This window comes from Typopeltis vanoorti, chromosome 19 (assembly GCF_054136105.1).
Source record: "Typopeltis vanoorti isolate ZY-2024b chromosome 19, IOZ_Tvanoo_1.0, whole genome shotgun sequence".
Classification (NCBI taxonomy): domain Eukaryota; kingdom Metazoa; phylum Arthropoda; class Arachnida; order Uropygi; family Thelyphonidae; genus Typopeltis; species Typopeltis vanoorti.
Window position 1 is genome coordinate 36,820,621 of NC_143567.1, and position 24,733 is coordinate 36,845,353.

A 24,733-nucleotide genomic window follows, 5' to 3' on the forward strand; every position below is an offset into this window, starting at 1 on the left:
TAACATGGATAAGAAAGAAGTGCAATTTGGTCTCACTATTACATCCACCTTGGCTGGTAGTGAGGTTAAAAGACAGCTAATGCTGTACTTAAAAATAGCTAAACAAACATTGTGACAAGAATTTGGTAATAATACAGAAGATAAATATCAAGAATGCGGCAAAATGTTCTGGAGATAATTGAAAAATTTAGAAATGGAAGAAAGTGCACTCTAAAAGGAATAACAAATGACAAAGGCAACCTAAAAATTGAGGATAACGATATCCTAGGAGTCTGAAGTAATAACTTTGAAAAATTGTTAATAAATAAGAAACAACAGATATTTTAGACAGAAAAACCCATTCAAAAATCTTGTTGAAAGATAGATGACGATATCTGACCAGAAATGCTCAAGTATGTTCATATGAAAGCTTTACAGAATCCACTGCCTAATTCAGTAGGCCTGGTCCATTCATCTATTCACCAGACATCATCAGATGCCATACAGTCATTCAGTTGCTCAGTGATATGCCACACTAGAACTCACCAGGGTCCTGTTGTATGCTTTTCTGAAGGCTTCAACTCTGAAGATCAGTCACTGCAAATACTCCAACCATTCCATCCAACTGATGGTCTGCCCCTTCCTCTTTTCCAGGAACTTTACTGTCTACTACTGTTTTGAAAATCCTTCCTCCATCCTTTCAATGTGTCTAAAGTACTTCAACTTTCTTCTGTCAATATTTTTAAGTTTTATATCTTTAAGTTATCTTAAAGTTTTACTAGGCTTCAACTGGAAAATGTGGAACACTTCACGTATCTTGGATGCCACATGACGCATGACCTGGTCCTCAAAAAAAGGTAAAAATTAGAATAGCCAGAGCAACATCTATATTAAAAGCCATGGACAAAATATGGAAGAGCCGAGCTATAAAGATACATACTAAAACTACGTATTCTGGAAACCTGTATCTTCAAGCAGCATGCTCTATGCTGAGTGAATCTGAAAGGAAGATATTAGCATTTGAGAGGAAGTGCTATAGAAAGAACTTGGGAATAAGCTGGAACCAGAAAGTGAACAATGAGGAAATATATAGACAAATAACCAAAAGAAAACCTGATCCAGAAAATAATTAAAAGGAAACTACGTCTATTTGGCCATATATGTAGAATGAACGATGAAAGGAAATTAAAAATGCTGCTGTTTGAGATGATTGAAGGAAAGAACAAAAAAGGAAGACCAAACAGAGAAAGGGTTGATGATATTGTCAAACGATGCAGAAACTCTACACACACAAACTGAGTCATCTTGCACAAAATAGAATGCAATGGAAGAATCATATCAAGATGGCATCAGGCACTTACAGGTGTTGAACCCATGGTGGTGGTGGTGGTTGTAAAGTTCTACTGATCCTTTCAAGCATCCACCCATCTGCCTTTCAGTATATGATATCCTCAACAATCTTCTGTAACGGCACATCTCAAAGGCAGCTATTCATTTTCTATCAGACTTCTTTAAGTTCCAAGTCTCACCTCATAAGTTGCTGTTGGAAAAACAACTACATCCAGATTCCTCAACTTTGTTCCTGTGGAAATAGATGCATCCTTCCAGATTTTAGACAAGTCTCTGACTGTTGGTTTAGCCATTCCTATCTTCTCACATCTACTGAACAGCAATTCTTCACATTAATAATGAATTTCAGGTATACTCGAACTTGCTGACTTCCTTAATTCTTTCTCTATTTAGGAACACTTGTTTCTCAGGAGCTTCTGTGTGTATTTTCTTTGAGAAATACAGACTGAAGTAAGATGGAGAAATACATAATCTTTGTCTTGCTAGGATTAAGTTGAAGTCCTCTGTTCTTACTGATCTCATTAACTTTGTCAAAGATTTATCCTAGTTCTTCCTTGTCATTATAATGGAGTACTGTATCATCAGTACTCCATTATAATGAGTACTGATGATACACACACGAAGTCCTCAGCATAGATACTAAACAGGGAAAAAGTAAGCATTCTTGCCTAACTCTCTTTCCAATCTGAAGCCAATCAGTTAATCTGACACAAAGACAAGCTTTAGAATATTCTATGAAACACAATACTATAGGAAGTCTAAATTTTTTGCCTGAAAGTGTGGCAAATGCAAGGACAATGAATACATTTAAGTCAAGGCATGATGAGTTATGCACATGAGAGTGAGACCTCATGTGATGAGTTTCTTGACTCCTTGCTAACTGTACAAGTCAGCTATTGTTAAACTTTGATAAGTCTAGAATACTAAGATTCCACTTATCATTTAACAAGCAAATACCCCATAAGAAATTTAAATATATGCTTGTTTCTAAGTATGAGTTGTTATGCTCTTTGTATAATATTGAATACATTAGTTTAAAGGGAAGGAATTGTGAAATAACTCAAGGAGACATTATTTACTTGATAAAAGAAAAAAAAAAAAATATATATATATGGAAAAAATTAATGCCAATGACAATGAGAGCCTGTGTAGCTCAGTGGATGTGGCGTTTGCACACCATGGCGCTTGGCCGCACGAAGGAAGACTTGGTTTCGAGTCTAGTCGGCGACTAGAGGAAATTTTTCTAAGCCATTTTTCGACCGGTTCCCGAGTTAGTCGATCTCTGGCACGGGCAAGCAGGTTTTTTCTCCCGGAAACTCTGGTTTTTCGTCCCGTAAACTCAAGAAAATCGACCGTAGAACCCACATTATTTCAGACATTAAATATATTGTGTTAGGGACCATGAGATGGCGGCACATTTCAGCCGTCTCTCTTCACTGTGTACCGCTTAATTAGTGATAGTCTTGGGCCATCTATCTCTGATTGGTACCAGTGGAGAATGAACTGCCCACTCATTCTCCAAATTTAGATAGGGTTAAATGGCCTCGCCTACTCCCGTATACGGGAATAAAAAGGTGTTAGCTGATTTTTTTTTTTTTTTTTTTAGTTGATATTACCTTTGATGTAAAATAATTTGCAAGAAAAACAGCAAAGATAATCCGTGTGAACAAAAGCTCAAAATTCGGGGGCAAGCAAACGGTTGACTCTGGCAGTCGCGTGCTCACAGCAGGTGAAGAAAACAAGTGAAGAGAGAACGGACGTTGTGAGGTCAGAATTGTGCGACAAAAATTCTATGTGCCGGGTGAACGAACTAAGTTACGGTGATTGCCAGTAGGGAGGAGATATCAAAGGGTTAGGACCCGCCCCCACCACCACACACACACTTGGGTCTCCTCTCTCTTTTCATTTCGCCTAGTTGTTGACCGGCTCTCTTGGTGCTGGGTTTTCGTTGGCTGTACGATTGCGGGAGCAACTCCATTCTTGAACGTACGAACAATGTTTCAGAGGGAAACCTAGTCATGGAATCCCGGGAGGCAGCAGCAGGCCATGCCGCTTAGAGCTGGAAAATATACGCGTCCTGAAGGCTGTAACCAAGGTGGTCATGAAAAGATTACTTGAGCATATCGATGATTGGAAAATTCTAGGCCCTGAGACAGATTGAGGGTACCGAAGAAATGTCCAAATGTCCAATTGAATAAAAGACAAACTGGTGATGATGATGCAGAAAGAGTGAGGAACTATCGTGTGTGAATAAGTAGAAAATTTGTTCTTTGTTTGTGTATAACTTGAACACTTAATGTTATGTGAAACTTTGATAGTGAAGGATTCAGAATTATAAGACAAGACTATAGCAAAATTTTGTTACATAGGCGATCATGAAAGGATAATCATTAAAGGAATTTGAATTATTGTATATGATAATGGATGTTAAGAAGATTCAGCCTAAGGAATGAATGTTGATATGGATTGTTAGTATTAAGATTGTAATGTAGGATTTATAAATTGTGTGAGTTGCATAAGGTAAATTGTGTCTTGATGATCATATCTGTTGAGGGTGTTCATGTTGATTGATTTAATTTGATTTATAACTTACTCAGAATGGAAATTTTTCTTGTATTACTAGCTGTATATTTAGTGTTTAATAAACCTTGCTATATTTAACCAAGATTGTCTGTGTATCCGATGCACCACTTGTAAAAGTGGTGCAAATCTGAGTGGGAAACTTCTAGAGTACGATTAAGGTCACAATTGCAAATCTAGTGTTATTTCAGTACATCTTCTTACTCACTTCTTGATTAACATAATTTATTTTTCTAAGAGTTCTAAGTGGCACAGCGTAAAAATATAAATTTCTTAGAACTTTAAGAGAGGTAGATTACCAAGGCTCTGCCACATTGGTTTTGGCTCGACCCTAAGGCTATTCCTTTGTGTTTCAGAGGTACCACATGACACTCGTAGGAAAGGCTTTACACGTAACATTGAGAAACTATAAAATTTAAAGAAATAGGACACAACACAATCAACCTAATAGTGGATTGAGAAAAACCCATTCTTTTCATTATTTCTCACAGTTTCACATGCTGAACACAGTCAAAGGCTTTAGAGTATTGTATGAAACACGTCATCATAGGAAGTCTAAATTTTTTGTTTTTCTATGATCTGTCAAAGGCAAAGGATCTGATCACTGGTATCTGCTTACCTTTCCTAAAACCTACTTATTTCCCAGACATCTCTGCCTCAACTTTGGCATCAATCCTACTCAGAATGATCTTTCTAAATAGGATTAATAAAATCTTTCTTGCATGAGAGATTAAACTAACAGTTCTATAGTTCTTGCAATCCTTTATATCTTCCTTCTTGTGCAGTGATATGATAACCAACTTATTCCAGTCTCTAGGCCACGATTCTGTCTCCCAAATCCTTGTAATCAATCTATGAAACACTCCTAGCCCTCCATACTCTGTGGCTTAATTAACTCTGCAGGGATTCCATCTCACCTGGGCCTTACTGTTGTTAAGATGCTTAACTGCTCTTTCAACCTCATGCCTATGTGGAGCCAGTTTCAAATCAAAATTTTCCTGGTGAGAGGGTTCCTCCAAATTTTCTTTATCCTACAATTCCTCAGTGTATTCTTTCCATCTGTTTTTGATTTTCAGTTCTGTTAGTGCCTCCACTCCTGTCTTTTATGACATTCAATTTTGGCTTAAACTTGTGCTTTGGGTCACAAACTAAATGAAACATCCTTTTATAATTGTGCCTCCTCATCTGAAACTATCTCTTCATATTTATGAGGAGATAGTTTCTCCCCAAAAATTTTCCTTGGCCTGGTAAGAGGGTTAAATTCCAGATAATTGCAGTGGAACTCTCATAGTATCTGTAAAAAGGGACATAAAACTGAATGTGAAAATAACAGAGGAATTTCCTTACTGAGTATTCCAGGTATGATTTAAGCATGCATATTTCAGAAGAGGCAAAGAAAAATTATGGAAGAGAAATTTGGAGAATAACAAGCTAGGTTCCAGTTAAACAGAGAAGTTCTAAGGATCTGATTTTCACTTTATGAAAAAACAGTTGAAAAATAATCGAACATTGAATCTGTATTTAAATTTCATGGATTTAGAAAAGGTATATGATATGATAAGATGTGAAAAGAAAAATCTATCCAAAATTTACAATTATAAGGTTTAATGGAACATTATTATTACTATTATTTATTATTACCATCAGACTTCCAAGGAATCAAGAACTCATCACAGGAGGTCTAAACTCTCACATGCATAGCTCATTGCAAAAAACCTACTCCTCACACTAACACACACTCTCCTTATACAGCTTCCTGAGATGGCCTCTTGTTCTCCCCATTTTCAGCCATTCTATGAAAAATCTCCACACATTAATCTGATAATTATCTCTTACTAATTTATGTCTTGATCATGTCTCCCCTCTCTTTTCTATCCACTAGGCTCAGTAATTTACATTCTTTCAATCTGTTCTGGCACTCACTATTTGAGACCCAAAATTGACTTAGTCAATCATCTTTGAACCTTCTCCAACAACTCTTCATCCTTTTGAAAACCAGACAACCAAATCTGTGCAAAGTAAACCATATGCAGTTTGTTCAAATAAGTGTACAATAGAACAATAATAACTTTACTCTCACGCTGACATGTAAGAGTAAAAGTAACATCCTCACTCTTACATGTTAGTATTTCAGGATCATTGCCATAATATGCTGTGCTACCCTCACAATTTTAGCAAAATGCCCCGACATTTCAGGTCCATATCCACCATCACCTATAGATCTTTCACTCCTCCCCCCTTTACCTCCTCTAAGATATCACCCACCAATCTTAAACTATGCATCCCATCTTTGCTTCCCAAATTTTAAAACTTACACTTTGCTACATTGAACTGACATCCCCACACACTCGCCCACTCACCCAGTCTATTGAAGTCCTGCAAGGCTACAACATCCATTCTATTCCTCATAGCTCTCCCCAGCTTTGCATATTTTGTACATCACCAGTCAAGTGTCCAATGTTATTTATATACAAAGTAAACAACAATGATCCCAAAACAGATCCTTGGGGCACACCACTAGTGGCTTTCCTCTTTTTGGATATCACTCCCCATACACACATCTGCTGATAAGTATCAGATCAGCTGTCTGATACTTATCAGACAGCTGATCTCCAATCCAATGCATTAATTTACCATTCAACCTCGCCTGTTCCAATTTAACCAGCTTATCATGTAGCAATCTATCAAAGACCTTTGCAAAATCTAAAATAAAATATACTACTGCATATACATCCCCCTCATCCAATGCTTTTGTCACCTTAATACAAGCAAGCAGACTGCTAAAACATGATAATCTTTAGCAAACCCATGCTGTCCATCAAAGAGAATTCTACTGCTGTCGACCCAGTTCTGAATCCTGGTCCTTTTTAAAACCTTGACCACAACCCCAGATAAACAGATTGGCCTATAATTTGAAGCTTTCGTCTTACATCCTGTTTATGAAGCGGAACAATTCTGCCCTCTTTCCACTCCTTTGGAACTTGGGTCAATTTAAGATTCATAATAAAATGGTAAGTTAAAACTGTTGTTAACTCCCTGGTACATTACCTCAAGACACATGGTGATATACTATCATGTCCTATGGCCTTAATGACATCAAGTTTACTTAATTACTCATATATCTCCTCACTCAACATCAGTGGTTCTTACCCCCTACCCACCCCTACTCTGCTCTCAAGTTCTGCATTATGTTACATTCACAAGGATGGAATACTTTAATGAACTGCTCATTTAATACCTCTACTATATCCTTCTTGGTGGTTATCATTCTACCATTATTACTGACCAACATCATTCTTCCTTAATCATTCTACCTTCTACTGGCCAGATATTGAAAAAACTCATTAGGAATTCTTTTAGCCTTGTTTGCTAACTGCTGCTCATACTGCACTTTTGCTACGCTTACCAAGTGAATCATCTTGCTTGTTCTTTGTACTCATGTAACTGATTATTGTCATTCATCTTGTGCTGCCTCTACAATGCCTTTTTCTTCCACATTGCATGCTTCACCTCCAGGGCCAGCTTACACGATAAGCAGGTGATGCATCGCATCATCAATGGGAGCTGAAGTGAGTGGAAAAAAGAAAATAAAAACACATTTTAACATCAGCATTTATTAAATGTGGATATGCACTAAATATATTGTATAAATACTGCGACTTTCAATAACATTTAGCAAGTTGTTTTTCATTGTGTGTAACATAGAGCTGGCAGAAAGACTAGACAAGCTGGGCGTTCGCCCTGGGTGTCATGTTACATGGGCACCCTTACACTAACGACTTTCCTTTTTTTCACATGCAGCACACATTCACCAGTTAGGATGTGAGGCGCATATGTGTACCCGGCTTAAACTCTTCTTCTTCTTCTCCCTGCTACGTATTAGGCCTACTGGTCTGTTACGGAACTATCTTTAGCTCCTCTAAGTCGCACCAGTCCCGAGGATAAGGTGACTAGCTCTATGCCTCCCAGTAATTCTTATGGCTGTAGCTGCATGTGTTCATGGGGCTAGTTTGCCTGCTTGTGGAAGGAAAAACCCCAGATAAACTGATGAGAAAAACCCTGGTGTCCATGGCCAAGACTGGCTCACTTGGCTATGTCTGACGCTTAAACTCTACATTTGTAAACCATTGAATTATTGATTGCTAAACACATAGTGAATGTGTACTTAATTCACACTGAGGTAAGTAGATTCAAAATTTAACCTAAGGCTTTAAATCAAAGAAGAAGTTATGCATTTCTTTAATTATTTATTTTTATTTACATTTATTTTTTTATGTCTTACCAAATTTTTGGTTCAATAAAAATGATGATAGATTTTTTAATTCAGAATGGAACTACTGGAACTGAATTATTAATAGCTACTCTATCCAATTTTCTACTGGTTTGAAAGTTTTCACAGACGTATTCAACATCTATTACTTAATTTTACTGTTTGATGAAAGAAGTAAGCCAATAATATTGTCGTATCTTCTAAAGCAGATATTTCTAATTCTGGACTATTTGTTTACAATCTACAACCGTTTGTTCAGCTGTCTGTTGACATTATTCTAAGTTTTAGAAATTCTATTCTATATTTTCACCATATAAAAACCGTTTACATGTATGCAACAAAAAAGAAAGTTCAGTAAAGTTTTTTTTCTTAAAAAATTCCAAATATGACGACGTTTACTGCTACTGAAAATAACTTTTGTCTTAACAAGAATCTCAGCTGGAGGTAAAGGCTACTCTCAATGACACTAAAGAGCCTCAAGCTGTAGTGCAAAATACATCAGCAGCACCTTGTTTTTTTTATAGTGATTCTATATTATTTTCGACCATCAATTGAATGCAAGAAATGAACATAAACTGGGTTGTATATTGACTGAAGAATTTTAATAATAGAAATAAAGTAAAAACACCGACAAGTTTCGCCAACTTGGCTGTTTGGCTTCGTCAGGGCATATAAAAGTGATACAAAACATTTTAAACAGTTTGTGAAGAATTACAAATCTTTCTATTCGGTTTATTTCTTCACAAACTGTTTAAGATGTTTTGTATCACTTTTATATGCCCTGATGAAGCCAAACAGCCAAGTTGGTGAAACTTGTCGGTGTTTTTACTTTATTTCTATTATTAAAGTTCTTCGTCCAATATACAACCCAGTTTATGTTCATTTCTTGAATGCCTTGTTTTGTTTTCAATTATACCTCTTCTTAGATATCTTCGATCTTTCCCCAAGCATACATACGGCATCCACAGCACCTCACCATTTTTGAAATATTTATGCCACTTGCATTCATCTTTTGTCTGATCTACATCTCGTTGATATTTTGCACACTCTCAAAGCTACACACAGGAAACACAAAGAATTTAATTAATACATAACATTACTAAACTGAACATGCACTTACTGATCACAGATATCATACAATATTTAACAATTTATCAATATCGCCACACACAATTATAAAATTTAAACTAATCTTTCCACAGCTCTCTTGAGCACCATATTCAGAGCCTATACCTAAACTGTAAATTAGCTTTAAAATTGATGGAGATACAGGAAGATGGCTTGGTGTAAAATCAGTGTAATATAATGGTGTACCACTGTTATTCTTCAAATGTGTACCAAATTAAGAAGGAAATTGGCATTAAACCTGATTTTAAGAAGATGTTATACTCTTAAATAAATCCAGTATAAGTCAGTAGAATTCCTTAACTGATGTAACATTTTTGGTAGGAAATCCAGTCATAAAAAAGAAACTATGAAAGTAGGCAAGACCATTGAAAATATTAACTGCATTCTCAATGGGGAACCTACAGAATAAGTAAAATAAGTATAATGTTTAGTAAAGAAGACAAATTAAATCTGGAAATAAATAGACAATGGAGAAAGCTGGTATGAGGAGAAGCCAGTTTAATAAATGTTTATGGAATTTTTATATGGAGCATTATAAGAGTGTTCAAACCAATTTTACTTATGAATATGAGAGTTGGGTTAGAAATGAAGCAGACCAAAAACCACAGTCATAACAGTTCAAGGAGAAAAAACTTAGGAGAGTGAACAGATGGCACAATCATATTGCATGAAAACCATATTAGAAAAGAATTTAAGATTATGTATTAAGTATTCAAAAATGCTTTGGTTGTTGTCTACTGGTACGTGAACAATGGCTATTATGCACTATGTTTACTGTTAAAATTGTATAGTAAATGTAAACTGTAATGTGGCCTATTTCTACTTACATATAAGAAAATTCTAAAATTCTTATTAATTTGATGACTGATGCCTCCCCCCCCCCCGTCTCTCTCTCTCTCACTCACTAACTCCCTCCCCAGATGCTTCACCTGTAGGCACTCTGTTACTGCATTACGTCTTTACTATAAGTATTTCCATGCATGCTGCTCCACTGACGTGGCCACTACTGTCCCTTCACTTTCCTTAAATCAGGTATGAACATAAACAGCTACTGGTTAATGCCCTTATACCATTCAGCTGCAAAGTTATCAAACCAATTTCTCATCTTCTTCCTTCAGTCCCTATACCTCTGCCCTTTGAAAGTCTTCCACACTGTTTTCTCCAATGATTACAACCCTCAGCTCTTCAAGAAACATACTGACAAATTCCATTCTTCTCTTTAACCACTTGCCCACACATGTCACAGTTGCGTCGTAGGTTTGAGATCCCTCATGTGCAGGATGGATAAAAAATTAAATAAATAAATAAATTAGTATCATATACAGATGTAAAAATTTTAGTCATGCCTGCTAGGTCTGATAAGATTTGCTTGGGTGTATAAAGCCTGTACAGATTGGTAAAAAATGGTAAAATAATAACTGAACTTATTAAGATAGAGTAGTTAATTAAAATATGATAAATTGTTAATGTAGATGAACAATGCATAGCATATCATTATAACAGAAAGGAGTGTGTGTAAAAGTAGCATGACCTAGGTACAGCCAGCAAGAACAATATCTCTATGAACATGTGCAGACCTAAGATTGCCAAAGATTAATTTCAGGCTTAATCTGGTACAGTTTGTCATTTATCTCTCTATTTGATGATGTTTGACACTGGGATATTAGTTGTGAACACACAACTAATATTGATGATGGTATCTTAGGAGAAAAGGACTTTGCTGCAGTATCTACAACCCATCCTGATTTCCTGATCTCATTGTAGCTCAGGATCAACACGGGAATGCCCAAGTGAAGCTTCCATATTTGACAGAAGAGACGTTGATTCTGAGAGAGAGCACTGGATGTATGTGATATGCCAGACTTTTCAAAGCATGCAGAGCGCGAGCATAAATAATGCACCTTTGGTAACATCTCACCTTTATATAATGTAATGATGTAAGTTCTATGGTATACAGTTTGGCAGTAGTTTAATTGCTATATTCCAGTGGGATCTGATTAGTTATACTGTTTTGGAAAGACAGCAGCTGACCCTACAAACTTTGATTTTGAACCTATAGAGATTGATACAAAATCAAAGTATTCTATTCTGTGTCTGAAAGAGCTGCTAAAAAACAGGGTGAGAAGTGGGATGTTTTTGTGATTTGCACACAGAGAAGTTGCAGGGTAGAATAGATATGCCATGGTAATATGTTAAGAGGCACTTGTACAAATATTGTCTACAGTAACATCTAGAATGTAGATACACAATTATATACAAGTGCCTCTATTAGTTTATATATAGTCCAAAAAATGATAAGCTGTCTTGTGTTATTAAAGTTTTACCAATGTGGACAAAAAATATTTGTCCATGTGTAATGGACAAATATCCATATGGCAGGATTTTAATTTGGTTGCATATTGCAAAAACAGTTGTTGAAAAGAGTGTGGTGGTTCATAGATTTTGATGTCCAGACTAAGAACTATTGAGGCCAGAATGCTCCAGTTGTGGTTCTAATTGCTTAATTGTAGACAGGATCCAACAATGGAAGACATTCTCTTGGAAAGAAAGATACACTTAGGACCCATAACAGAGTCTGATCAGATAAGTGCCCAGTAGAAATGGAGCACAGAACATTGGAAGATATAAAGAAATGGAAGATAGGGTGTGAAGGATGTTCAATCCTCTCCAACACTTATTTCATAATTGGTGTATGTGGGACAGGAATGGTTTTAACTGATTGTGAGTCTCAAGAACTTTGTTTTGGTTGCAAATGGGATTATCATTGGTGTTAGTTTTGGTTCTGAGTAAGGATGAAGATAATGGCAAAATGTGCACATAAACAGTTTACTGTGCTGAAAGCCAGAACCTATTCAAATTCCCAGGTGGAAAAGCAATTAATATCTTGATGCAATTGTCTTTCCATAACCCTCATGTTGCAGGAATGACATGTTATTCATGCAGAAGACATTGCTTAGGATAGGAGGAAGATGTTCAGTTATTGAGTGCACTGACTAAATATCATGCACTTAAAACTGACCTTGTGAGATTCCCTCAAGGTTCTTGGGGAAAAAAGATTGGGAGTCAGTGGTTACCGTGGACTTGAAAGATACAGTTAGAGAAAGTTCTGATGAAACAAGACCAAACTTGAGCAGGTCTTTTGCTATGTTCAACCTCCAAGCTGTCATATGCTTTTTCTGTGTTGAAGAAAACTGATACCTGGTGCTCATTTTAAAGGAAAGCATCTCTAACAGATATCTTTGGTTTAAAGGATGATGATAATGTTGAACAGTTCATAGTAGTGCTTCAGGATATAAACAATGGCAAGAGAGGAAAAAATCCACTTATTCAACTTACTAATATTTTGCTGCTTTTCTATCCAGCATTTTCAGACCACAATTTAATTGTAACTGCAACAGAACGAATGTTCTCATATAGTGCCATTTGAAAACAAAAGCAGGAGGGGTGGACTTGCAGCCACATCCTCAAAGAATATCATATGATAAATTGCTAAGCATCTTCCATGCCTTACTTAGAAGAGAATTATTTTGACAGATGGTTCAAGGAGTATTCCGAGGTCATTAACTAAATGACACTGAATGGCAGGCTAAATAGAAATCAAGGAATGATCCTTCACAACATTTGAATATCAATCAATATGTGTAATATCCAAGTCCTCGCCTAAGCCAGCAATCACCTACAAAGTTTACAGAATAATGTAGAGACTGCATGTAACATGCCTTAATAATACATGTGATTAACCTATAATGCCAATCTTTAGAAAAGTGATTGTTGGGAAATGTTTAGTTTTTTGTTGGTTTTTTTAACTTATGTTAAACAATCTCCTGAAGATGCTATTAGCCATACAGACATCCACATGTCAAGGAAATACATCTAGTGTTAATAAAGAATGTCTGAGTTAAAATGTTTATTGGTTATTTATTATTTACATAATCATTCACTTACATCAATAATTCTACTAAACGGCGACAGACTCCTGCATCAATAACTGCTTGTATCTTTTCATTAGGTCCATCTGATAAGTAAGACATTGCCCAACAAGCATCAGCTAAAACATCTGCATCATTGTGAAAAAGAAGACGAGCTAAAACTGGCAAACACGGAGAAACCTGTTCCAAAAAAAGGTTGTAGGGATAAAGCAAGTATACTCGAACATAAAAATTTCTTCCTTATTTCTGCATGACATATAAACACTAGTGGGTATGACAGGAAATTATATTCTTGTTTTAATCCTTTACCCAAGCATATGCAAACCAAAATTTGCATGTGAAGTATCTTCATTCTATATACAAGTTTACTTGTATATAGAGTCTGCTTGAAGTCAATAGCCTCTATTTACAAGTAGACTAGTTGTGAAGATACTTGATGGGCAAACTTTGGTTTGAATATACTTGAGTAAAGGATTAAACAAGAATATAATTTCTTATATATTATTAATTTTATGCATGTCATTTGTTCTGATATTAATTTCTATTGATAATTAAAAATTCATAATTTATATTAAAAACAAATATTTAGAAATCATAATCATGTATATCTTCAAATAATTAAAACAAAAAAAAATAAATAAAAACAAATTTTTTATTAAAACACAGAGAAAAATAAAAAAATACATTTGAAACATGTTAAGAGCTACAAGAGATTTGTATTTCACTGGAATTACAAATTCAATCCTTCTTGGCAATGAGTGCACTATCATTTAAGACCTTTGGAAGCAATAAGCTGAACCAACCATGAATGATGAATTTGATTAATATTCTTCTGCTGAGTGGCTTTCAGTTAGACTTTTAGCTAAGATCATAAATTTTGTATAAGATTAAAGGACTTGGCCACTAAGATTTACATATTTGCTTTAGTTAATACTTCTGTTATTGTGTCAGATTGACAAGATATTCTCTGGGTGGCAATGCACCTGCAAAAACAAATCAATAACGAGTCCCTCTTACACCATTCCTGAATATATACAATCCTATATCATGACACTGACCAAATGAATCATAGCTACCATGGCCATTGTGAAAACAAATCTCCTTGCCTATGTATGTATTTAATTACATCACTGCCAAAAATAAATTCTGGTCTCATTACCAATGAGAGCAGAATTTCCAATGCACAACTTCAATATCACAACTTACTCTAGTCTTGTTTATTCTATTATGCTTTTGTTTTTCATTGAGATATACACCCTCTGTCCAAAAAGAAACCGAACTTTTGATAGAAAATAAAACATAAGCCAATTATAATTATTCAAATCATTTATTTCAATTAATATACTCTCCCTCGGCTTCAATACAGCGTTTGGCATGGTCACTTAATTCGTTAAATGAGGTTTTTTTTTATATCGGTTTTTTGGATACTGTTGAGGGTTGTCATTACTGCCGCTTGTATGTTTTCAATGGTGTCGTATTGCTTTCCTTTCATCAGCAAATGAAGTCGGGGGGGAAAGAGAAAGAAGTCAGGGTGCTAATGGCGAGTGATCCAACACATAAACTTGGTTTTTGCTCAAAAACTGTCTCACAATGTTCGAATGACGAGATGGTGCATTATAGTGCAAAAGTGGCCAGCTGCCTGCATCACGATATTCATGCCGTACGCGACGAATTCTCGCTATCAATCGCTTCAAAACTTCGAGATAAAACTCGCCAATGACCGTTTGGCCAGGCAGAACGAATTCTTTGGGCATAACCTTGGAATCATAGAAACAAATCAGCATTATCTTTACTTTTGACTTCTCCAAGCGACTTTTTTTCGGATGCCCATCTTCTGGCGGTTTCCACTCAGCACTCTGGCGCTTTGCTTCGGGCTCATACTCAAAACACCATGTTTCGTCACCAGTAACGATCGTTTCAAGGAAGTTTGAGACCTTAGGAGCGGTTTTAATGAGGTCCTTATGCAGTGTTCAATTCGATACTTTTTTTTGGTCATCGGTCAACTTGTGGGGGACAAATTGCAAATTCAATTTACGAAGGCCCAAACTCTCGGTCAAATGTTGTGCACAGTTGATTTTGGAATCCCCAATTCATCTTCAATCAATCTCACAGACAATTTCTGGTTTTCTTTGATGAAATCACGAACTTTTTGGATGTTAACTTCGCTCAGTCCAGTTTTTGGACAGCCGGCTTTTCGTCATCCTTCAGCATCTCATGACCACTTTGAAATCGCTTAAACCACTCGTAAACTTGAGTACAGGATAAGCATTCATCATCGTATGCTTTTTGAAGCATTTGATGCGTTTCAGCAAAACTGTTACCAAGTTCAACACAAAAATCAATCGCAGCTCTCTGTTTGAAACACATTTTCTGACCGTTTGTCAAAACACACTGTCAGTATGATTTGGCACTATGACTCTGCTTCTAATGAAGCAAATGTCATAAATAGTTGACACAACACTAATGAAGGTTGCCGTTTTCGACAACAAAAAGATACAACAGGTGGCGGCACTAGTTTCTTCTATTTTTGAAAAGTTCGGTTTCTTATTGGACAGAGGGTGTATTTTTCTATCTTGCCTTCAAAATGAAAAAAATATTCTTTGTGTAGTTCTAATACAAACAAGGATTCCAGAAACGTGTAATAAATTTTTAAATATTAATGAATGCTTTTCATAACTTGCAAAGCAAACAATTTCTAGGAACAGTTTTTCTGTAATTTTGCAACTTCTGCACATATTCCTGAACATTAGATTATGACCATCACTCTAAGGATTGCCTAACAGTCACAAAGTAAATAACTAGGAGGAGACCTCTACATCTCCTTTAAGGAGAACTGACTGGGACCTCTGACTTAATGCCCAATCAAAGTGTACTCCTGTTAATAGGTATCTACTGGATACCAAATGAACAAGGATGGACTGGAAATTTGGGACTTAGCCAATAAAAATGTACTCTCTTGGCTTAAATGAGAAAAACACATGATAGTACATGATGAAATTCCATACCAGCTAGGGATTTGCCCAATTAAACATGACCCCTACTGTTTTCGTCAGAGAATCAGGGAACCCAGAGAAAAGTTAATTACCAGATCAGACTCCAGCTCAACATTTAGAAGAATTGAATATAACTGAAAAATTGTATTTCCCCACTGCAAAGTGAGAGAATTTTTTTGAGTTATTAGAGTAGGCAGCTGACAAAAAAATGGAAAAGGTGGCACTTGTTACAGATCTAAACAGCAGAATAGGAAAGGAATTCCATGAGGCATAAAGAAAAGTGCTGCAAAAATTTGTAGAAAAGAGCACAGCTAATAATAATAATGATGATGATGGTAAGTACCTGCTGGATTTCTGCTCAGGATATGGACTAGTTATTACTAACATCATGTTCCAACACAAAGATGTGTATAAGTTCACATGGAAGACACAAGAAATAAGAAAACCCTCATTGACTATGCTATTGTTGGTAATAATATCTTTGTGCTGGTTCACATTAGGTTAGACAGGATACAAGGGTATAAAAAAAGGAGGTGACCATCAATTAGTAGTAAGTAGGATAAAAATGAATACTACATTGAAAAGAACAACATGTAAGAAACTTTTAAAATTAATTAAAGCTAAGCAGCTTTTACAGGCAAACTGTATATACAACTATATGAGCATTATTTAGAAAAAATGAAACAGTTCAAAAACTAAAAATAAACAGTTTTTTCCCCTACTTCCTTGATCATAAATTATATTATACTCAACAAGAACTATTTTACTACTTGCATATGGAAAATATGACTTCTACACTGATTTAATCTTAGTATCTTCCAGGATTTATCTCCCACTGATGAGACTTCAAAGGTCGAGACCAGTTTGGGTAGTGACCATTCCCATAATGCAGAGCGATATACATCTCTGAAAGGAAGTATGCTTTACCATTATCATCACATTTCCATTGAGTAAAAGGATTCATCAAGTGAGGTCTGCAATCAATGGCATCAAATCATGCCTCAAACCTATTCAGTCTCCACACTTTGATGCTCTTAGGCCAGATTCCACTCAAAAACCATTTTCTGAGGAGAGCATCTGCTTCTCACTCTCTTCATCACATCCTCCTCCTTAAGGCACTTCAAGGGATGGCTTCTTCTACGCATGTCTTCCTCTACTATACAAACAACCTCCTCCAGATAATCTGAAAACAACCCCCTCACTAACTTATGTCTTAATCATATCCTCTCCTTCCATTCATAAGGCTCTGCAATTTGAACTTCCTTAATGTGCGTTCATATCTCAAATTCCATAGAACCAAATGTCCAGTGAATCTACTCTGCATCCAACCACAAAGATATCTTTATCCCCTTGAAAACAAGGCAACTAGACACATAGTAGTCAATATGCAGCCTAATCAAAGACTTATACAAGTCTTATACTTATAAAACTTATACAATCATATATTCTCTCCTTCCATTCACAATGCTCTGCAATTTGCACTCCCTTTCTCTGCAATGTACACTACCTCCCCCATTCTATAGAATGAAACCAATTCTTGGTTTCCTCCTTTATCAAAGTGTAAGCAAATAAAGTTTGCATGTAAAGTAACTTCATGATTGGGCTACAATAGAGGCTAATGACTTCATGTCAATTGCTTTAGTATCCAATAATGCAAAGCACATATTATTATTAAGAGACACCTCAGGAAGTCAGGAACTCATTGAGGGAGGCCATACTATTCGCATCGGCTGTCACGCCTGTTCTTGAATTCATTCACGCTACTTGCACACACACAACATCCAATGGCAATTCACTCCAATAATGCACTCCTCTAAGAGAGAAAAAAATCTAGTCTAAACCTCCTTAACAGCATTCATTCTCAACTCTCTTGCATCCTTTCTCCACCTTTCATAAAATGAAAAATTCCATCTACTGAAATTCTGTATAACTCTTTTGGAAGTTTGTAAGTCCCAATTATATCACTCCTCTTTCTCCTGTTTGCTAGTGTCTACAGTCTACAAATTCTTAATCTGTTTTCATAATCTCTATTTCACTATCCTGATATCATTTTTGACAATCTCTTTTGCATTCTCTCCACTGTATTAGAATCACCAACAAAACCCAGAGATCAGACCTGCATGCAATAGTCCAAGTGAGGCCTTATCAAGACTTTGTAAAGAGGCAAAATGACTTTGTTATCCTTACACATCAAAGTTCGTTTCATCATTACCATTATTCTCTTAGTTGTGTTTATAACTTTTGCTATAAGACCTTTGAACTTCAACTTCCTGTCTACTAACAGTCCAAGATACCTAGCCTCATCAGTTTCTTCAAGCATAATCCCACCAATATTATACAACACAGGATATCTAATCATGTCAAAGTGCATGACTTTACGTTGAGTAATCATGCTACCAGCCAAGACATCTATAGACGTCAAGGTTATCATGAATGCAAAGTGCATATTAAAATTGTAATACCATTGAAATCTGCAATACAAATCTGAAAACAAACCCCAACTCAATATCACCAGAGTTAAAGATCGATACTATCAATGTAAGAAGCCTGAATGGCAAAGAAATGGTGCTAGCTGAGGAATTAGATAAGTACCAGATCGACATAATAGGGGTGACTGAAACAAAAAAGACCAAAACTGGTGAGATCTTTCTGAGCAATAAATACAAAATGTTATATGGCAAATATGAGAATGGGAAACTGGACAATGAGACATTTGTACCTATGGTCCCACAGAAGGTCCTACTAAGGTAGAAGTGGAGGAATTTTTTGAGGCTTTAGAAAAAGCAACTGACACAATGAAAAAGGAAAAGTTGGTCCTTGTTGGGGATCTAAATAGCAGAGTAGGAAATGATTGTGAGACATACAAAAATATTTTGGGAAAATTTGGAGAAAAAAGCAAAGTTAATAATGGCAAATATCTGTTCGATTTCTGCTCAGGACATGGGCTGGTTATTACTAACACCATGTTCCAACATAAAAATGTGCACAAATTCACATGGAGAGAAGAGGCTAAGAATAAGAAAAGTCTCATTGACTATGTTATTGTTGATAGTGATGTTTTCTCCCTGGTGCAGGACACCAGAGTGTACAGAGGATTTGAAATTGGAAGTGATCACTATTTAGTCTTGAGCAGGATAAAATTGAATTTCATATTGAAAAAGAATAACATGTAAGAAAGTTTTAAAGCAAATAAAAGTTGAGCAGCTCTGAGATGTGAACTGTAGACTAAAATACACAAAGATTATTGAAGAAAAAATGAAAGAGTTTGAGAACAGGAATCAAACCTTGGAGATTCAGTGGCAAAATGAAGAAAACATTGATTGATTCTGACAGAGAAGCATGTGATGAAGTTGTCTGCAAGGATAAAAAAATCAGAACTCCCTGGTGGACACAGGAAGTTAAAGAGGCAGTGAAAGAAAAGAAGAAAGCATATCAAAAGTTCCTGTCAAATAAGTCAGCTTGTGCTCTTAGAGAATACAGAGACAAATGCAAGACTGCTAAACACTGTGTAAAACTAGCTAAACAAAAGTCATGGGAGGACTTTGGCAAAAATATAGAAAATAAATATCAAGAATGTGGCAAAATATTCTGGAGGTTGTTGAAGAAGCTTAGGAATAAAGGAAAGAGTGCTGTAAAAGGAGTTAGAGATGAAAACTGGAGAAAAAGATATCCTTGAAGTATGGAGTAATTATTTTGAAAAACTGCTAAATGAAACAAGCAGTGATGACAGCACAGTGGTCAAAAACACTGACCAGGCATGCAGTCAGGAATACATATCCATACTTGAAGTAGAAAAAGCCATCAAAGGCTTGAAAAGTGGAAAGGCAGCAGGCATAGATGATATTCGACCAGAAATGCTGAAGTATGGTGGTATAAGAGTCTTACAGTGGCTGCACTGCATAGTTCAGAAAGCCTGGACAGAGGGACGAATTCCCGATGATTGGAGTAGAGCTCTCATAGTACTCATATATAAAAAGGGAAATAAAACTGAATGCGAGAATTACAGAGGTAATTCCCTACCGAGTGTTCCTGGTAAGATCTATGCAAGTATACTTGAGAAACGGTTGAGAAGAATTGTGGAAGAAAAGCTTGGTGAAGAACAAGCTGGATTCAGGCCAAATAGAGGCTGTCAGGATCAGATCTTCACTTTACAACAAATAGTCGAGAAAGCATGGGAATATAACAAAGATCTGTATTTAAGTTTTGTCGATTTGGAGAAGGCATATGACAAGGTGCCAAGAGAGAAGCTATTCAATATGCTGCAGTTATATGGTGTCAACGGGGCATTAAATCAAGCAATACTTAGTCTTTATTTGAGTTGTAATTCAGCAGTTAGAATTGAAGGAAGTACAGGAAGAATGGTTTAATGTTAAATCTGGTGTGAAACAAGAATGTACATTATCCCCTCTGTTATTCATTATCTATATGGATCACATTATAGAAGGAAAGTGGTATTAAAAATGATATCGAAACTGGAGATGTTAATGTAAGCTCTTTGCTTTATGCGGATGATGTTATACTTCTAAATAAATCTGCTACAAGTCTGCAAAATTCTCTGACTAAATTGAATAGCTGTTGTAATAGATATGGTATGAAGGTCAGCAATAAAAAGACAGACAATGAAAATAGGCAGAATCATTGAAAATGTCAACTGTGCTGTGAATGGAGAACCTGTGGAACAAGTAAAACATTTCAGCTACTTAGGCACGATTTTTACTGAAGATGTTAAATTAAATATAGAAATAGACAACAGAATCAGCAAAGCTGGTATGGTGGGAAGTCAATTGAATAAATTCATATGGAATAAGAGAGAAATTAGTCAGAACACTAAATTAGCTGTATACAAGACAGTATTCAAACCAGTCTTAACTTATGGATCTGAGAGCTGGGTCAGAAGTAAAACAGTTGACCAAAGACTAGAGACCACAGATATGAGAGTCCTGAGAAAGATTATAGGCATGAACAGATGGCATCAATGGCAATATCATATTAAAAACGATTATATTAGGAAAGAACTTGACATTTTCAGCATCCAGGAATGCGTTAGCAGAGCTAATCTCAGGTGGTATGGTCACTTAAACAGAATGGGCGAGGAAAGATTAGCAAAACAAGTGTTCTCTGGCCAGGTTGGCAGCAAAACGACCCAGAATAAGACCAAGATATAGGTGGATTGATACGGTACAAAGTGCCTTAGACGATAGAAATATAAGATCTGATAATGTTGGAGTCTTGACAAGTAACAGACTGATTTGGAGGAAAATTGTAGATAGAAAGTTAGTAATGATGTAATTTTTTTTCATGTAGTACTATCATATCCTGTACACCCCTTGAGGGTACATGACAGGAATCTGATGATGAGGTCTTATCAAGGCTTTGTAAAGAGGCAAAATGACCTTGTTATCCTTACACATCAAAGCTCGTTTCATCATTACCATTATTCTCTGAGTTGTGTTTATAACTTTTGCTATATGACCTTTGAACTTCAACTTCCTGTCTACTAACACTCCAAGATACCTAGCCTCATCAGTTTCTTCAAGCATAATCTCACCAATATCATACAACACAGGATATCTAATCATGTTAAAGTGCATGACACTTACTGCTGCCATTTTACATTGAGTAACCATGCTACCAGCCAAGACATCTATAGACGTCAAGGTTATCATGAATGCGAAGTGTATATTATAATTGTAATACCATTGATATCACATTGAAATATATGATAGATACGAAGCATATGAGGATGCATATTTGATCCATAATGGCTGGTTACATGGCTAACACTGAAATGACAACCATTTTCAGATGACTACAATTCCAGCTTATTCAAATCATTCTGCATGTACTGTATATCAGCAGCATTCCTGATTACCCTATCTTTGCATCATCGTCAAATAGACGTATGTCACCTGCCAAATCCTTCCCAATGTCATTAATGTACAAATTGAATAACAATGGACCAAGGATTCTTGAAGCACACCACTAGTTACCTTGAATCTTGCAGATTCACACTTCAATATATGACCTTTTGATATCTGTCAGTCAGCCATCCTTTTATCCATGCTAATATTCTATAATTCAAACCCATATTCTCCAATTTATGCAACAGTCTTCCATGCTGTATTCTGTCAAAGGTCTTAGCTAGATCCAAAAGCATCATGGTCCCTTGTCTAGTTCGATGGTAACATTGTTATAGAATGTGAGCTAGTTGCTAAAACATGACCTTCCCTTAGTAAACCATGCTGTTCACTGCAAAGTAGAGATTCTCTATCAACCCATTTTGAGCCCTTGCCAATTTTTCCAAAATCTTCAGCACCACTCCTCAGATACTGATCGGTCGATAGTTGGATACATTGGTCTTTGCACCACCCTTGTGCAATGGGATTATCATGCATTCTTTGCACTCCTGTTGAATCTTCTCTGTTCTGAGATTCAAATTATGTAGTCTGGTGAAGGGAATAGTTAGTTCTGCTGAACACTCTTACCATCCGTGCTGATATCCCATCAGTTCCTATTGCAGAATTGTTATTCAATTTGTCCAACTACTGTAGTACTTCCTGCTCATCCACATTAGTTTCCTCATACAGTGAAAAGGCAACAGTGAGTTCAATGTTGCATATGCCAGGTTGATAGCGTTTAGCAAAATGGCTACTTATTAGTTTAACAATGACTTCTGCATTAGTCACCCACATACCATCAGCATTCAGTAGAGTTGTTCTTTCAAATTCATACTTTCTTTTACTTGCAGCATATTGATAGAATTCTTGTGGGTTGTCTTTTCTTTTCATACTCAGACTTTGCTTTCCATACAACACTTGATACTCTTCTGGCCTGGTGCTTATAATTATCATAACTGACATCATCCTTATGCACATCATATTCCTTCCACATCATCTTTTTCTTACGAATCACTTGCATAATTAGATTACATATCCATTTCACTCCTACTATTTATTTTTAGAACTCTAGGGACACATTCTGATATCACATAATTTAAGTATTTTTTTAAACACTTCCCATGCACCATCGACATACTTCCCACCCAATAATTGATATCATGGTACAGAACCCAGTATACCCCCTCAGGTGGTCATAATTTTCTGCTAATTTCCTTGGATTAAATATATATCCATAAGGGATATGTGCTTCATCCAACTGCAAGCAAACGAAGTTTGTGAATGAAGTAACTTCACACAGAAACTTTGTTTGCTTACACTTGGATAAAGGATGAAACCAAGGGTATAAACAATTTCTTGCCATCTTTAATAGTAGTATAATCAAGTGAAAAAACTTTCACCATCTATCTCTAATCAAGAGTATTTTAGCAATAAGATGTGATTTCTTTTGATTTCTTGTATATGGAAATATGACATCTGCATTACTTCAACCTTGGTATCGCTTTTGGATCTGGCTTTCACTGATGACATCTTGAATTTCAGTAAGATAAATACTTTAGTTTTCTTTAGTTTGTTTTTCACTTTGATTTTATTTTACTGGTGCTAGTGGTGGTTTTGCCTTCACTAGCACTTTTTTTCTTATTTTATGAGATTGCTGGTAGTACAGTTAATATCTATATTATGGGATTACTTTTGATTACTTATTGCTATCATTTTATAGCAGGTCGAATAGAGCATTTGCTGGTGGTGTGGAATTATTTCTATATCACGAGATTTTCTCAGTCTTATGACTGAAAGTTTTTTTTTCCCCTCTTACAATCAAATGCAGAGGTTTTTTCCCACCTGACATAATGGTTCCAATTCCTTCTATGGTGCAAACTCTAGGAATTTAAATTCCAAGATATGAAGAAGCAAAACGGGTGACTGAGGTGTTAAAAGAGGTAGTTGGTGCTAGTAAGATTTATTCTTTCACCCCGTGCAGTGGAGGGAAATATTTAATTGTAGTTAAAGATGTGGAAACAAGGGATAAACTATTACAGGGTTTTACTTTCAAAGGCTACAGAGTAATTCCTGTAATGGTTGGAAGCCAGGATAAAAACAGTAAAAATTGAAAGATTTCCAATGGAATATATAGAGAACAGTAATGAAATTCTTACACAAACATTCTCAAAATGGGGTAAAATTAGTAACCTATGAAAGGGTTTATCAGGTGAAGTCACCTTCACAATGCATATGAAGATGCCCGTACCAAATTTTGTCAACATCGGTACAACCCGAGTTATGGTAAACTATCCTAGGGTACAGAGGCAGTGTCTGCATTGTGGTTCATACAATCACTTGGGCAGCAATTGCCACAGTTTCAACAGCATGGAGATCAGACATATTGCTAATCAGTTCTCAAACCCTGCCAGAAACACAAAAGTTCTGAACACCAACATTAATGCCTGTGCTTTCAGAACATTTGCTGAAAAAATGGGAGCATGGGCAGAGCCAATTAGAACACTGTACATATATATATCAGAGAGGAATAAAGAAGAGTTCCTGGATCTTCCGATTCATCTAGTAAAGATGGCGTTATAAACAAACTACACTTGGTAAAATCACAAA

The 24,733-nt window shown here is 36.0% G+C and overlaps 1 protein-coding gene across 1 annotated transcript in view; it reads right to left on the bottom strand.

The window, feature by feature from the left end:
• Kap-alpha1 (karyopherin alpha1) overlaps window positions 1–24,733 on the bottom strand; it is a 252,644-nt gene that overhangs the window by 77,398 nt on the left and 150,513 nt on the right. Inside the window, exon 9 of the mRNA XM_090409589.1 lies at window positions 13,253–13,416. Coding sequence (XP_090265715.1) covers window positions 13,253–13,416 — 164 coding nt within the window. The remainder of the gene's footprint in view (window positions 1–13,252; window positions 13,417–24,733) is intronic.